Genomic DNA, 17,451 nt, shown 5'->3' on the forward strand with positions numbered 1-17,451 from the left:
TCTAAATAATAAATAAATAAATAAATAAATATATCTGGGCCCTTGGATGACCAAGGGGTAAAAGGAGTACTGAAGGATGATAGGGAAATGGCTGAGAAGCTGAATATATTTTTTGCCTCTGTCTTCACTGTGGAAGATGAGAAGTGCTTGCTCACTCCAGAACTGCTGATTTTGGGAGAGGTGTTGAAAGACCTGAGTTAGTTTGAGGTGATGAGAGAGGAGGTCCTACAACTGATAGACAACTTAAAAACTGATAAATCACCAGGCCCAGATGGCATACATCCAAGAGTTCTGAAAGAACTCAAATGTGAACTTGTGGATCTCCTTACAAAAATATGTACTCTTTCCTTAAAATCTGCCTCCATTCCTGAGGACTGGAAGGTAGCTAATGTCACTCCCATCTTTAAAAAGGGATCCAGAGGAGATCCGGGAAATTACAGGCCAGTCAGTCTGACGTCAATACCAGGTAAGTTGGTGTTATTAAGGAAAGAATTAGTAGGCACATTGATGAACAAAAACTATTGAGGCAGACTCAGCATGGGTTCTGTAAGGGAAGATCTTGTCTCACTAACCTGTTCGTGTTCTTTGAGGGGGTGAACAAATATGTGGATAGGGGGGACCCAAAAATGTTGTTTACCTTGACTTCCAGAAAGCTTCTGATAAAGTTCCTCATCAAAGGCTCCTAAGTAAGCTTAATAGTCATGGGATAAAAGGACAAGTCCTTTTGTGGATCAAAAACTGGCTTTTGTTGTTCAGTCGCACAGTCGAGTCCGACTCTTCGCGACCCCATGGATCATCTCCCGCCAGGCCCTCCTGTCTTCCGCCGTCCTCTGAAGTTGGCTCAATTTCATGTTCGTTGCATCGATGACACTGTCTAATTAATAGTAAAACTGGCTAATTAATAGAAAACAGAGAGTGAGTATAAATGGGAAATTTTCTCAGTGGAGGGTGGTAAGCAGTGGTTTTTTAATTTGTACATTAATGATCGATGGTGCAACCTCATTTAGAATACTGTGTACAGTTCTGGTCACCACACCTCAAAAAGGATATTATAGCATTGGGAAAAGTGCAGAAAAAGGGTTGGAACACTTTCCATATGAAGAAAGGTTAAAGCGCTTGGGGCTCTTTAGCTTGGGGAAAGGATCACCGAGGGGTGACATAATCGAGGTTTACAAGATTATGCATAGGATAGAGCAGGTCGAGAAAGAAGTTCTTTTCTCCCTTTTTCACAATACAAGAACTGATGGGCACTCAATGAAATTGCTGAGCAGTTGGGTTAGAACAGATAAAAGGAAATACTTCACCCAAAGAGTGATTAACACACGGAATTCAATGCCATAGGAAGTGGTGGAGGCTACAAGCGGGAATTGGATAAACATATGGAGCAGTACAAGCTGGGTTTCAAAGAGGTAGAGGAACTAGAGATCAAATTGCCAACATTCTCTGGATTATGGAGAAAGCAAGGGAGTACCAGAAAAATATCTACTTCTGCTTCATTGACTACACTAAAGCCTTTGATTGTTTGGATTACAACAAACTGTGGCAAGTCCTTAAAGAGATGGGAATACCAGATCACCTCGTCTCCTGAGAAACCTGTATAAGGGTCAAGAAGCGACAGTTAGAACTGGATATGGAACAACTGATTGGTTTAGCATAGGAAAAGGAGTACAACAAGGATGTATATTGTCATCCTGCTTATTTAATTTATATGCAGAATACATCATGCAAAATTCCAGCCTGGATGAATCACAAGCCGGAATTAAAATTGCCAGGAAAAACATTAGCTACCTCAGATACGCAGACGATACCACTCTAATGGCAGAACGTGAAGAGGACCTAAAGAGCCTCTTGCTTCTGGTGAAAGAGGACAGCGCGAAAGTTGGCTTGAAACTCAACATCAAAAAAACTAAGATCATGGCATCCGGCCCCATCATTCCTTGGCAAACAGAAGGGGAAGTCATGGAAGCAGTGATAGAATTCACGTTCCTGGGATCCAAGATCACTGCAGACGGTGAATGCAGCCATGAAATTAAAAGCCAACTGCTCCTTGGGAGGAAAGCTATGACAAACCTAGACCTTCCGGTTTATGGTGGTTTGCTCTTGGACGCATCTCATCAAACCTCCAATGGAGACACACCAAGCCGAGGTGATCAGGAGGGGTTGTGGCTGGTTTCCAACCCCCATCCTGGGGAGCCAGGATAAGCCTGTCCCAAAGTGACAGCCGAGGGAATCGAGGCTTGCCTGTCCCCGGAGCCAGTATGGCGCTCAGAGCCGACCGCCGGACAAGCGGACAAGAAAATAAGCAAAAATAAGAAAATAAGACAAGAAAACAACCGAACACACCTAAACAGTGAGTTAAACAGATCTCTGTATAAGCGAAGAAGTCTCGGTCTGCCAGATCGTTGAGGGAAGGAGCGGCGGGTGGGGAAGGGTTGGAGTTCCATCCCCCCAAAATTGAGCGGTTTCTAAGCACTATAGAAAAGAGAGAAAGAACAAAACTAACCATACGAGACTTCTGCTGAGCTTGAAAGCTGCATTTTAAGCCAAGAAGTGTAACTAATCTTTACCAGACAGAAGTTTGATCTGTTTCCATATTTTTTATATACCGTGTTAATGCAGGAGTGATTTATTAATTTGTAACTCAACGTCAAATCTTGTCTTAAGTTAGAAATAGTATGTTCCTATGGCGTCCTCTTATTTGGGAGGACTGGCTTTCCCTTTAAATGTGCTCTTTGCATTTGTAAACGAGGTAGATTCTGCTGCCACCAGGAATTTAAGGATTTCCAAACCTTCCCTCTGTTTCTTTTGCTGGTAAGGTGACCTAGAGTCAGGGCTTTTCCTACTTTCCATCTATGTGGTCCTGAGGAAAGATAGAACTAAATTTGGGGATAAACTTGAACAAGAGATGATTTATTGAAGTAAGAACAAAATGAGGTTGGTTATTCTGTAACTATCTTGGATAAAGGGACTTGAAAATATGTATATCAAATGTATCACACACAAATAAAACGAATTTCAATGGGGATAAATGTTAAATTCTGTATTTAGGTAGAAAAATCAAATGCATAATTATAGGGGGAGACTTGTCTTGGCAGTAGTATATGCAAAAAGGACCTAGGGGTCTTAGTAGACCATACACTGAAAATGAGTCAGCAGTGTGATGTGGTAGCTAAAAAGGCAAATGTCATTTTGGGCTTCATCAAGAGAAGTATAGTGTCCAGATCACATGAAGTGATGGTATCACTTTACTCTGCTCTGGTTAGACCTCACATGGAGTACTGTGTTCAGTTTTGGGTACCACAATTTAAGAAGGATATAGCTAAGCTGGAACGTGTCCAGAGGAGGGTTTTATTGGCAATTGGTGCCAATGTTGTAAGCTGCTCTGAGCCCGCTTGCGGGGAGGGCAGGGTATAAATTGAATAAATAAATAAATAAATAAATAAACCCTCCCTGATTTTGTAGAGATTTTCCACTTTTTGGGTGGAAAGTTGAGCCGAAGCTGGTTTGGCTTAAACATTTTTCATAATGTCACAGATGTCTCTCGCCAGAGGAATGGCTATGGGAGCTGGATCTGTGGAGTATAAGACATCCATAATGGGATCATCTTCCCTAGGGTCAGGAGGCATATACCCAATATGTAATCATTTTGATGAGTTGTTTGGCATAAAGTTTGAGCTCTTTTGTAGGAGATACATGTGTGGGGTCACCCACACCATCATCAGGTGAGGGCATGGTGGTCAGGTCTGATTCAGTGTCAGAAAACTGCTCTGGCAATGCCTCCAGGTCTCCATATGGTCAGGTAGAATCCTGGGCACTGAAGAGGTGTTTGACCTTGAGCTCTGGAAGATGGGTACCATTGGTACCATGTGGAAATGATCTGAGGCAGAAATTGGCCCCATTGTGGGTGATAGCTTCATTCAGGCATCTGTGAGGCAGAGGCTTCAGATGCTGATGGATGTTTCATCAGGAGGACCTTTTGACCTGGAGAGATCAGTTCAATGACATCACCTTTGGTGGCCATCTCTCGATGTTGTAGAGGGGGCAGAATGTGTGGTTTTCTAAGTTGGGTTGCACTCTCTTCTGAAGAGCAGCATCGGCACTGAGAGTGAGGGCTACAATGTCAAAGTGATGGGGAGTGACACTTGGATGTTGATGACAAGTGACGTGGAGATTCAGATCAGTGACTTCAAGTCGATGAAGGTGAGGGGTGTCAAGGTGAGTCTGGCCCACATCATGGCAATGTCAATGGGTGCTGTGCTCAGCTTCAAGGGGAGTTCAGAGACTGTGACAGTCTTGGGTTCAGACCTATGGGGTCAAGCAATGGTCAGAGTAAAGTATTTAGATTTCTCTTTTCCTTTTTCAGCAGCAGTTCAAACACCACTTTCAGGGGCTGCACCAATGTCTCTGTTTGGGATTTTAGCTGCTCAACCAGGACAGAGACCACTGATGGGGTTCTGGTCCTTTTCTGAGAGGAATCTGTGGGTTTCAGAACCCTGAGAGATTGCTTCCATAATGTGCTTTTAAGTCGCAAGGCCCTTTCCTGGCATGCTTTCGGGGTGAAGAGGCTACACGCCTTACAGGAGGACATACTGTGCCCTTCCCCCAAGCATATGAGGAACTGATTTTGTCCATCATTCGGTGCTGTTTTTGTCCCACAATTATGACATTTCTTAAAGACGGCCATTTATATATTTCAAATAAAGGAGTAAAGAAGAATCCTGAACAGAAAAACCTACTGTATGGCAGTAAATTTTGTGAGGTAGGGGTCAAAGCTGTAGCACATCCTTTCTCCACAGTGGAAGAAAAAGGACTGGGGGAAGAGTGCTCCCCCCACCCCACCTCACCACATGATCATTTGGGCAGGAACAGACCCTGTGGCTCTATCATGCTGAGGGAAGGAGGAGCACTCAGTTGAAACACTCTAGAAGCTTGTATAAAGCTACTCTGTGCCAGGCCTGCTCAGAGGCAGTCCCATATGGGACTGCACAGAAGACACTTGATGAACCAACCTTCAATTGTGACATGGGTCAAGTAGGAAAGTCCTTACTCTTATGTCAGACTTTGCTTTCTTAGGCAGTGATTCTGATGTACTCCTTGGAACCCGAGTTGGTCTTTTAGTTGGGCAAGAAGTCAGTTCCAAACTGATGTAGAAGGCACTGACCTTGCAGGAGGAGGACAGGCCCTTTTCTTAGGATCCAGGACTCTCTTCACAGGTTGATTTCCTGGTTCTCTGAGTTCCTTTTCCAGAGAAAAAAACATGAAGCCCTCTCTAGACAGGCTTTGGGCAAATACTTCATGCCCTGACATTATGGGACACTCCCAACCACGAGGCATAACTTGTGGTCATTGGACTAGGGCATTTTAGTGTCATATTCTGAACATTTTCGAAAAGGACTGTTTCCAATGAAAAGAAACATGCTTTCTGATGAAAAGGGGCTCTGATATAAATTTTTCAGGAAAGCAAGAGAAAGGGATCCTACCTCCACAGCAGCAAAGGAATGACTGAGGGAAGAGCACTTGCTATGCCTCCGTCACATGCCAGTTTGGGCGGGAAACAGCAGCACATGCTGGAGGGGAGGAAGAATGCTCTGACTGCCATGGAAAGCAATAGAAACCTTTGGAACCTTTGTCTCCACAGCCAGCCTGTGCATCCACAGTCCCATATGTGCCTGCATAGATGCCAAAACGATGTCAGTTTGCTTGTGTGGACACAAAAACATTTAGTAGTAGAAAACTGCCGAATTTTATAGCATAGCTTTTTCTTACAATTGTCAATACCCAGTTGTCTTGAGTAATGTTCTCCCATGCTGGCAGATAGTTCTTGCATGGGGATACGAATGAGGGAAAGAGTTAAAGGGAACACTTTGGATCTCTGGAGGTTGAATGAGACTTGGAGAACTGCATCTTACAAATCATAATAAAGGACTTCCATGTAAACGAGTGATCCATTGGGGGCCCCTTTGCTTCTTTGGCTGTGTAGTGGACGAGATACCCACATCTGGCGATAGACTTCAACTTTTGAATGGACTCCAGCATATTGTCAGTTTTGGTACTGCAGAATGGGATGCCTTGGATTCTAGACCTAGCTTCCAAAGTCAAGATTGTAGAACTTAACAAAGCATTTCTATGAAGAGTGACTGAACTGGCTAATAACTCTTCACTGCAATCCACAGCATGCCATGCTAATTTATGTCTGAAGAGTTTCACTGCCTCATCTTGTAAAGCAATGGAAGCCCCTTTTTGTCCTGTGACATGTATTCATTTCTCAGAAGGCAGAGTGATATATTACCATGCAGGCCGAATGTGAAAAGGAAGCACCAAGGAAGAAAAACATTCGTAAAAGATTATTCCAGTGTTCAGTGTACCTTATCTGTAAGAGCAGGATAAATCTTTTGCTTCCCTTTTGCTGTTTCCACCACTAGAGTACTTTGTGTAGGGTGACAGAAGACAGATGGACAGCTTTGCTGTTGTGTTCTGTATGTACCCTCTAAATGGTGGCCTATAAAGGTTCTGATGGCTTGGCCCATGAGTCCTTGATAGCATGAAGAAGGGCAGGCAGCACTGGCAGTACAGGTGATGCATGAGGTTCTGAATACAGAGGTTGAAACACACAGGTCTTGCACTGGAGGGGGAAACTGTTGAACTCCAAGACCCCAAACCTTGGCCATTCAAAGTTGTCTGCAGTACATTTTTATACCCTCTGAAGGAGAGATTTAGCATTGGAAACCAGGGGAGTAGGTGAAAAAGTCAATATACTTCTTTGAATCCACAGAGTCATCAATGCAAGCTGTAGAATGAGAAGCTGAAATTGAAGGATGCACCAATGCTATGGGCACTGAAGGCTTCAGAGTATTTTGGTTTGTTGGAATTTGCAGCTAGTGGGCTGCAGATGGCTCTGTTTATGTGGATGATATCAGGGTTGTTATTGGATCGTTAAGAGCTGAGAACAGTGGAGTCAGATATATATTTATGTGGGTAGGCGCTAGATACATGCTCTCCACAGAAGCTCTGGAAACTGAGGCTGCTAGACCCAAAAGAGGATTCCATGAGCAGCCTCAGAAGGGATTGTAATCTTTTTGGTACTGATTGCAAGGTGGTAGCTGACATTTGTCAGAGAAGGAAGGCCCTTGGTCCCAATAGGGGCCATACTATCATCTGTAACAATTGTAGCAGATGTCTTAATACAGAGACTGAGAAAAATGGAGTGAGAAAAAAGAAGGTCTGAACTCATAGAGTACACACCTCACTGTCCGTAACTGTATGAAGACAAAATTTAGATTGGGGGGATCCACGCATGCGCTAGATACGAGAAGACGTGCCTCCGGCTCTCTCCACCAAGTTGAAAGAAATAAGGCCTAACATAAACATAGAAAGGTAATAAATTACTCGGGAGAGTAGAAAATAAGCTTCTAAGTGAGAGAAGATAAGAAGCAGAAAGGCGGAAGGGAAGGAAAAAAAACAAGCTAGAGATAGCATTAACTGGGCGTGGGGCCAAAGCTACTAATTATAGGAATTCAAGCAGCAGGTGGGGGCTATGAACAACTGAATTATGGCTCGGAATATCAGAGAATTATTGGAGCAACTGGCCTCATTCCAAAAAATAGTAACAGATGATTTAGGAGCTCTGAAAATAGATATAACGCAAATAGCCCAAGAGATTGGCAAGGTGAAGGAAAAAGCCCAACAAGCTAAGCAGAAATCTGACGACAATAAGAAAAAGATTAAGGAACTGGCAAAAAACCTGGCAAGGCTCTCAGACCGACAGCGAAGGAGGAATATGATTATAACAGGCATTAGTGAAGAGATAATGCCGAGGCAATTAGAAGAGACACTTTGCGAGTTCTTTAAAGAGAATGGCGCTCAGGTCGAGCAAGCAGAAATTGAGAGGGCTCACAGACTTTACAAGAAACAAAGAGGGGGAGAACCCAGACAAGTGATAATTGCCTTTGCAAGAGAAAAACTAAAAGATGAGGTCTTTAGAACTCTCAGGAGGGTTAAGGACTTAAAGTTCCAAGGAAAAAATTTTTATGTGAGCCATGACTTTAGCCAAGAGATGCTGCAGGAAAAAAGGCTGTTGAGACCCTATGCACAAAAACTTTATAAAGAAGGAATTAACTTTACTTGGGGATACCCAACAACTCTAATTGTGTTTCGAGATGGCAAGAGATACAGAGCTAGGAATCCGACTGAAGCAACTAAAATGCTTAATGAACTGGCAGTGGATGCTAGCAACTGCGAGGAGGGAGAGATGGAACATGACAGCAATCCAGATGAAGAAGACGAGGAGCCAAGGCCACACAGCTCCAAGCGGCATAGATCTGACTCCCGAGCAGCAAGCAGCTAAAGGGAAGTATACACTTATAGTTGGGCTTAATGGTAACTAATGCGATAAGAAAAGAATGGTGGGAGAGGAGGGGGGATGCGGGATCTCTGGAATGTGGAGAGAAGGGGTGAGGAACCCCAGAATAGTTTCTCTTTCACTTGGGAGGGGGAAGGGGAATGGGGAAACAATAGGGAAATAGCTAACAAGCTTCAGCTACGGGGGAGAGGCAGGAAGTTCTCCAAAGAATATGGCTAGACCAATTAAAATACTCTCACTCAATGTAAATGGCTTATCCTCAAATCTTAAGCGATACCGGCTAGGCAAGATGGCAAGAGATGAAGGGATCAATCTAGTATGCATCCAGGAAACACACAAAGCTAAAAGGGATCCTAAGCCACTCCTCAATAACCCGGGGTGGGTAACCTTAAGTGAATCCAGAGGTACTAACAAAGCAAGGGGTGTGGCGATACTAGGAAAAAAACTTGAATATAGAGGTAGTGGATAGAATGGTGGACAAAGAAGGTAGATACGCAACAGTCAGAGGTAAGATAAACAAAACACACTTTACAATTCTTACCCTATATGCACCAAATAGAGGTCAAAAGAAGTTCCTAAACAAAGTAATGAAAAAGACTCAAAATTTGGTTCAGAGAGATTTAATTGTCACCGGCGATTTCAATGTGGATATCATAAAACATAGTAAAAGCCTTATAAACAAATGGGGATTTAAGAATGCTATACAAGAAGTATATAAAGGAAGGAAGGCAGTTGTAAGGGTAAATGGAGGGCATTCAAGGGATTTTAGTATACAGAGAGGCAAGGATGCCCTCTCTCTCCATACTTATGTATTATGGGAATTGAGACACTAGCGGAAAGAATAAGGAACAACGGTAGAATAGATGGATATCACATTGGCAATGAGGAACTAAAGATTAACCTGTTTGCAGATGATATAATGGAAACTCGGACAAACCCTAAAGAGGGAATCAGAGAAATAAGAACTATATTGGAGGATTTTGAAGCATACTCAGGGCTAAGAGTGAATATAGATAAGTCTGAAATCATGTACTTCAATGTAGGCATAGTAGAGAGAAGAGAAATTGCAAAGATGACAAAAATAGGACTAGGAGCCAAGACAATAAAATATTTAGGGATTGAAATTAGGAAGAACTGGAAAAAAACAGTTGAAGGGAATTTCAAAACAGCCTGGAAGAAGGTCTGTAAGGATATGAAAAGATGGGCAAATAAAAATTTAAGCATTTCAAATAAAATAAGAACGGCTAAAATGTTTCTAATCTCCAAGGTAATGTACCTACTCCAAACGCTCCCAGTAGAATTAAACACACAACAGTTAGAAAAATGGAATGGAACAATTAGAGAATGGATATTTGGAAACAAAAAACCTAGAATGCAGAAAAAGTTTATATACAATCCGCAGAACGTAATGGGGTGGGGTATACCTAATTTGATAGGCTATTATGAGGCTTTCAATGTTAAGTCACTGATAGAAATAGGAGAGGATGTGGATCAGAAATGGGTTAGATTGGAAAATGAATTAAACAACAGAGCTGGGGGATTTGGTATTTTCACAAGGGAAGTGAATAAAGGAATATGGTAAAGCAGTGGGACCTAGGAAAACAGCACTGAAAATATGGAAAAAGTGGCAACCCACTTGGTTGAGTAAACCTTCCGAATGGGCACCACTAGAAAGTTTATATGAGGAAAGCAATGACTCCTACTGGTGGAAAGTTCTTAAAGAAAAGGGATTATTCAGAATAAGAGATATGTACGAAGAAGGTGGTCAACTTAAGCCCTTACAAACAATAATAGAGATGATAGGGAAACAGCATTGGTTGAAATTGACGGGACTATATAACATAATTTTTAAAAAGCAGCAAAAGAGGGTGGGAGATCCAGAAGAAATCGCACCAGAAGAAATCGCAGAAGCATTGTACAAGGAAAAGAGAAAGACAAGTAGAGGTCTAGCGGGTAAGATATATAAAAAAATGACTACTAACGAGGAGTCTATAATTAAAAGTATTCAGGAGAAATGGTATAAAGAAGGACTGACCTCAAAAACAACCTTAAAAAAATTAATGACGGGGGTCAAAAAGATTACATTTGACAAATTTAGAGAAATAGAGCTGAAATGTTATACTAAATGGTACCGGACGCCAGCTCAACTAGCCAATATGATACCTGGAATGAGTTCGAACTGTTGGCACTGCAACCAGGCAAAAGGTTGGTACTTGCATATGTGGTGGGAATGTGCCATAGTTCAGGATTTATGGAAGAAAATATTGGATAGGGTAAAGGATAAGATAGGTGTATTAATACCAATAGGTTTTAATTTAATGACATTAGGCATCTTGAAGAGCGAGACAATAGAAAGTAAATACCAAGAGGTACTTAAGGCAATGATATTAGCTGGGAAAGCTGTTATAGTATTAGGATGGAAAGATAAGAACAAGTGGACCATGGAGAATTGGAATAACTATCTTTTTGAATACATCCAATCAGATATCGTATCCTTGATGATGGAGGAGAAAACCTGGGAGGAAAAGAAGAGAAGGATAAGAGAAAAATGGTCGCCATACTTCGATTGGATCAAGGAGGATGAAGCCAAGAAAGACATTCATTGGAAACTTTGTGCCCGTGGCTGAAGCAATGATGGAAGAAGAAAGGGGGGGGAGGACTGAGGGGAGGGAGGGGGAAAGGGAAAAAAGGGAAACACTTGTATAAGGATAAAATGTTGAGTGTGAGACACTTGGTTAAAACAAAAAGCAATTTGTAAAAAAAAAAGACAAAATTTAGATTTAACATGTCTCTATCAGAATAATGTATCACAGCAGTATTTCTAAATAGGAAGAAATAAAATGGTCTGGAGCACTTGGGCTAACTATAAGATTTACAGGGCTGTATTCTAAGCAGTGTAAGAGAACTGTACTCATATAGTGAGATTTTCCCTCCTCAGTCTTCCCTTGTGCACTCTGAAAAGCTTCTCTCGAGAGTTGACAGACCCTCATGAACAACATGGAAAGTCACATGGAGATGCTACAGGGGGGGGGGAGATAATGGAAAATTGTAGGGTACCCTTTTCCAAGACCAGATGCATCAAAGAATTTTGAAAGATGGATGCTTTTATTTAACTATGAACTGGTGTGCTTAAATGGAGGGTGGTAGACACCCGATTTATCATTCTTTTCAAATTAGACATTATGTTAAGGAGATGAGGAAAAAATAAGATAATTTTAAAAAGCTTGCCTCAATATAATATTTTCTTAAAAACAGAACTTTCAGTCGAAACAAAAATTTAGATATGAATGGGAAAGAACCTGTATCCCCACAGAACTATATTTTAACACGTGGTATTAAATATACCATAGCAGCATGTTTACTTATATAGACATTATATAGTTGTACTTTCAAAAGGCTTTTGGCAAGTTATCTAACCAAAGACTCCTGAGTAAGTTTAGCAGTCATGGGATAAGAGGATAGATTTTCTTATGGATTAGAAATTGCTTAAATTACAAGAAGTAGAAAGTAGGAATACATGGGCAGTTCTTATACTGCTTAGATCTAGGCTTGATTGCTTTGGCACTATTATTATGTATGTCCCAAACATTACCTTATGTAATTTTCTCTTTGATGGTAATCTCTCATATGCCTTTGGGGAAACCATAACAGCTATACTGGTCTAAAACCAATACAAATTTGCATTGTAGTGTAGTGTAACGTAGATAGTACATATTTATTGGAGAGAAAAGTCTGATATGACTTTGGATCATAGCTGCCAAGTCCCCAGTCAGGGTGAGGCATCCCCCACTCTCACTCTTGTTGCATGCTGCCACTCAGAGCAGTGGTGGAAGAATTCTTTATAAAATACCAGCTGTAGCATCATGTCACTTTCAGTAAAAAGAGGGATGACAAAGGGTAGTTCTAGGAATCACCAGAAACTCTCTGGTTTTACCATGGAGGTTCTGGTGTTTCCTAGAGCTACTCTTTGTCATTTCTGGAGTAGCTCTAGGAATCACTAGAAACTGTATAATTTTACCATGGAGTTTCTGGCAATTCCTAGGGCTACCTATATCATTTCCAGTTTTTTGCTCCAAATGCTGAAGCCAACATCATGCTGCTCTTGTATCCCTACCCACAGCCCTCTCTCCAGTTATCTGGCAAACTTATGTTGGAAGCATATAAAAACCAATTATGTTTTATGAATTACATCCTGAATAATGCTGGTTCTCTATTACCTGCTTGAAAAATTTGCTTAGAACACGTATTTTCACTGTGTAACTATCGTTATCATCCCAGTAGGCTGCTGTGTTTACATCCAGTAGATTGGGCTTTCCCACTTTTACCTCCATGAGGTACATATGAAATATACGATAAGCTGTAGAGTGGGGAGAAACACAGAAGGTAATATTAAACATTCCCAGTGTTCCCTTGTTTAGCCAAACTAAGAAGAAAAGGGAGAAAATGGCTCAAGGTCCCAGTTACAAATGCCCAGGCACATGGAAACTGCCCCCCCAACCCAAAATCCCCAATTACAAATACCAAATGATTATTTGATCTTTGGTTCAGGTTTGCTGTCACCAAGCTGAGACCACCAATGGCAGTTTTCATTTGTCCCAACTTAGTTGCTCACTCTAGGGCACTATTGTCTACTAAAAAAGATAAAAGTTGCACTCATCTTTCCCTTGCATCTCCAATAAAATGTATAATATAGATTTTTTAAAAATATCAAATACTGTCAGCCCGCTACCAGTTGTGTGTGGGGGGCTCCACTGGGGAGGGCTGTTGCCTTTGTGCCCTGTTTCTAGGCTTCCTGGAGGCATCTAGTTGGCCACTGCGTGAAACAGGGTGTTGGAACAGATGAAACTGCACACTCAAGGCCAGCTGTGGAGAAAATTCCAAAGCTTTCTAGCAGTTTCTAGGCTCTGGAGCATTCCCCTCCTCTCCAATGTGAGCCAGAGTTTTCCTGCCCAAACTGGCATGTGATGGAGATGGGATGAGCGTTCCTACCCTCAGTCCTCTCTTCACTGCCATAGAGAAGAATTCCAAGGTGGAGGATCCCTCAGCGGGGAAAGGAGGGAGGACAGTGTGCCTGCACAGAAGACCACTCAATGAACAATAGTTACAGGTAAGGGCAACCATGTTTTCATGTTCATGGCTTCTGTGCAGTCCCACATGGGAGAATAACAATCTCACTTATTGCAGGACGAGGGTGTGTAATCCTTCAGTGAAACATAGATCCAGAGGAAATAGATTCAATGAAACAGTGACTGGAGTACTGCCTTTTCCACAGTCGCATCACTCCTGGAGTTGACATTGATGGTGTAGTGTTTTATGAACATCGATGTAGATGACCACGTTGCAGCCTTGCAGATATTCAGCAGGGGGACCTTTCCAAGGAAGGCAGCCAAAGACACCTGAGTCCTGGTCAAGTGCACCTTAATGGGGAGCAAGTAAGTTGGAAAGCAAGTAAGCCATTTTGATGGCAGAAACCACTCACCAAGAAATGGTCTAAGAAGAACTGGGTGCCCCTTATGTGGACCAGCAAAACAGATCAGGAGATTATCCATCTAACAAAATTCCTTTGTACAATCTGAAATAATAGTGCCCTCTTTACACCTATGGTGTGCAGTGTGTGTTCCTCTGAGCTGGAGAGGAAGAAAAAGAATATTGGCAGGACAATGCCCTGAGATATATGGAAATTGGAAGGTACCTTGGTTAAGAACCCTAATTTTGTATGTAAAACAACCTTATCCCCATGAGATTTAAGGAAGGGTGGGGGACAGCTGAGGCCCCCCAGTTCACCTACCCGGCGGGCTGATGTGATGGTGATTAAGAACACCATTTTGTAAGATAGTAGGGATAAATCACACGTAGCCATGGGTTCAAATGGTTTATACATTAAACATGACAAGACCAAAGAAAGCCTCCATTGAGGGACCAGTGGAGGAAGTCCTGGGTACATATTGAACAACCCCTTCAAAAACCTTTTAGACAATTTAGAAGAAAACATGGCATGACCCTCAACACCATTGTGATAGGCAGAAATTGCAGCCAAGTGTATCTTAATGGAGGTCACCGACAGGTCCAAGTCTTTCAGGAATCATAAAGGGCGGGGTACAAACTGAATGAATGAACGGATAAATAAATAAATATGTAGGAGACAGGATTCTTTGCCAGACAACCAGTATTGAAATCTTTACCATTTAGCAGCATAAGATTTCCAGGTAGAGGGCCTATGTGCTGAGGTATTGGCCACACTGGTCTCCCTGTATTCACCACATTGCAAGGTGCAGGGACCTCACATTGTGATGTAGCAGACAACCTGTATGTAACAGGTCCTCTACTGCCAGGAGGAGAACATAAGTGTTTTTGGCCATGGTCAGGGGGGATGGCGAGCCACCAGGTTGCATGTGGAATGACGTGTTCTGAGTTTCACTATGACCCTGTCTAGAACAGGGATAGGAGGAATTTTAAAAGGAATTTTTTATTAATCTATACCAGCAAGGGATTTGGTATTCTGTGAGGCGGCAAAGAGGTTTATGACTGAGAAGCCCCACTGGTGGAAAATAGAGAGCAGGTAGATGTCAGAATCCTGCCAAGCTAGCAGTTTGAAAGGAAGAAATTGTAAGTAGATAAATAGGTACTGCTTCAGTGGGAAGGTAACAGCATTCTATGCACCTCAGTGTTTAGTCATGCGGGCCACAAGACCACGGAGAAGTCTTGGGACAGCGCTGGCTCTTCGGCTTGGAAATGGAGATGAGCACTGCACCCTAGAGTCGGATTTGACTGGCTTTTGAGCAAGGGAAACCTTTACCTTTACCTAGATGTCAGAAAGGGACCACTCATGAGTGCAGACTGTCAACCTGCTGAGGGAGTCTGCTGCTACATTGGAAAGATCCATTTTGGAATAGCCCTATGTCATATCAAACTACATTCTTAATAACAAAACTTTATATTTTTAATATCAGTTTTGCTTATAGATTTTAACCCTTGCATGCTGTAATTTTGTGGATATAATTGGGGGGGGAATTCAATTATAGCCGATGTTAAACAGTTACATATACAGAGAAGGTCCCTGACCCGTTTTAATCAATTACACATGAAACAAAGGTTCCCTAGAACCATCTCATTTATAGAGGTTAAGTCTTTTCTTCTTTTTGTAATTTCTTGTTTTCAATAAAGTCTTGGTTCTGTGCCTTTTCCCTCGTATAAGTAGAGAGGATTTCTTTTAGTGCTTGCCATCTATATTCAAATTTTAGGGTAGTTAAGGATTCCATAGACTCTGTTCCACTTTCTCTCTGGAATATTTTTCCTTTTATTACTTTGAGGATTCCAGAGTTCTGCAGACTTTTTGTAGATCTGTTATTCTCAGTGTAGGTTAAATCAAGTTGAATGTAGTGCTGCTCTGCGTCTTGTTCAGCTTGTTGTAGGGGCTCCTCTGTAAGTTAAATCAGCTTGATTGCAGTGTTGTTCTAAAATTTGCCCATTTTGGTATTTAAGTTCCTTTTCTCTGTATGCTAGATCCACTTGAGTGCTGTGTTGTTCTGCTTCTTGCGCTGCTTGGTGCTGGGATTTCTTTTTGTTGCTTGTAGTCTGGTTTGGTGTAACACCTTTTTTGACATATATTGGCTCAAACGCCTGGTTGACACCCTGGTTAACTGCATCAAAATTAAAGTCTGAAGCTCCTCCATTGACAACTGCAGCAGGCTGGTTTCTGTAGAACTGTCTATGCACTGTATGTCCTGGTCACCCATTTTAATGCAATACCAAAATCCCAGTTCAGTCCAACGACACTCAAAAGCTCTGCAAATTATTTGCCCGTAGAGTCTTTCAGGCTGACTGTATTTACCAGGTAGTCTCTCTCACAGAACAACCAAGAATCCTTTCACACAGATAACGTTCTTTGCAGCTCTAGACAAAATAGACTCCTACGTTCTCAGCAATGAAGCGTGATGTCATAAAAATCGCAAAAAGAGTAAGGAATTTAACTTTAGAAATCTCTATTTCTTTCTTTCTTTTTCCAATAAAAACCTTATAATCCTTTTGTAGAAGCTCAAACAATAGACCCTCTTTGCCCCAGGATATATTCAAATTGGCTTTCTTTACATAAATCGTCCCAGCCACTCCACAAAGAAAGGGGGGGGAGTTTCATCCTTCCTTTCCATGTCTTTTAAAATCTTTAAAGGGGCTTTGCCAAGAGGTCGCCAGTTTCTTTGATGTTGCTTTATAGGTACTTACATAGGATTTCTTCATCGATGTTACTGATGAGGCTCAATATAACTCTTTTAATTCTGGGGAGTTCATAGCTGGTGCATTTATGGCTGCCATCTCTGCTCTGGTTTGTTGCTTGCTTCTGGGATGATCCAGGGCATCAACCTGCTTGTTGCCTCAAGTGGGGGGCCTGAATCAAGTCCCTTGCACCAGACCTCTCTCCAGGAGGTCCAGTGGAGTTCGGGATCCCCCGAGAACTCCTCTAGAAACAACAAAGAGCCAGTGGTACTCAGGAGCTATTCCTGGTGCCGACTGTGTTGCTGTGCCACAGCCCCACCCCCCCAGCTACATGACAAGCAGTATTAATTTGCTACTTTACACTCTCAGTCTGTACTACCTTAGCTAGAGATCTCTTTTCATCAGGCAAGGTATCAAGATGTTGAGTGATATGTTCCCAAAGGAACACTTGATACCTTCCGATAATGGCATTGAAATTTGCCATGCAAAGGATGAGGGCAGAGGAGGTGCACATTTTTCTGCCAAGGGTGCCTAGCTAGCTTTCTCCCTTCTTTATCAAAGGGAGAAGCATGATTCCCAGAGCAATGCTGGGAGGGGAGAACCTCAGTGACTAGTCAATTTGCCACAGGATGAGTGAACAGGAACGTGCAGCCTTGTTCCTTCACCTTGTACATTGACTCTTATTTCCTAGTAGAGGGGAACACTGAGGCAGACTTAGCCCAAATGCCTTTGGAAGTGTTAATCAGTCCCTGCAATACTGGGAATGCCACAGATCCCAAAATGTTTCAATGGAGGAGAGTGCTTGGTTGCAGAGTCCTTTGGCTTAGATTTCTTGTCCCTGGACTTCTTTAAAGGCAGTTCCAAGGAACTTCTTGGAACCA

The 17,451-nt window shown here is 42.2% G+C and overlaps 1 protein-coding gene across 1 annotated transcript in view; it reads right to left on the reverse strand.

Annotated features, from left to right (window-relative positions):
• The window catches only part of LOC107123769 (cation channel sperm-associated protein subunit beta-like), a 90,538-nt gene that overhangs the window by 23,392 nt on the left and 49,695 nt on the right, over window positions 1-17,451 (reverse strand). Inside the window, exon 14 of the mRNA XM_015427116.1 lies at window positions 12,577-12,716. Coding sequence (XP_015282602.1) covers window positions 12,577-12,716 — 140 coding nt within the window. The remainder of the gene's footprint in view (window positions 1-12,576; window positions 12,717-17,451) is intronic.

Source organism: Gekko japonicus, unplaced genomic scaffold, assembly GCF_001447785.1.
Source record: "Gekko japonicus isolate JY-2015 unplaced genomic scaffold, Gekko_japonicus_V1.1 scaffold256, whole genome shotgun sequence".
NCBI lineage: Eukaryota > Metazoa > Chordata > Lepidosauria > Squamata > Gekkonidae > Gekko > Gekko japonicus.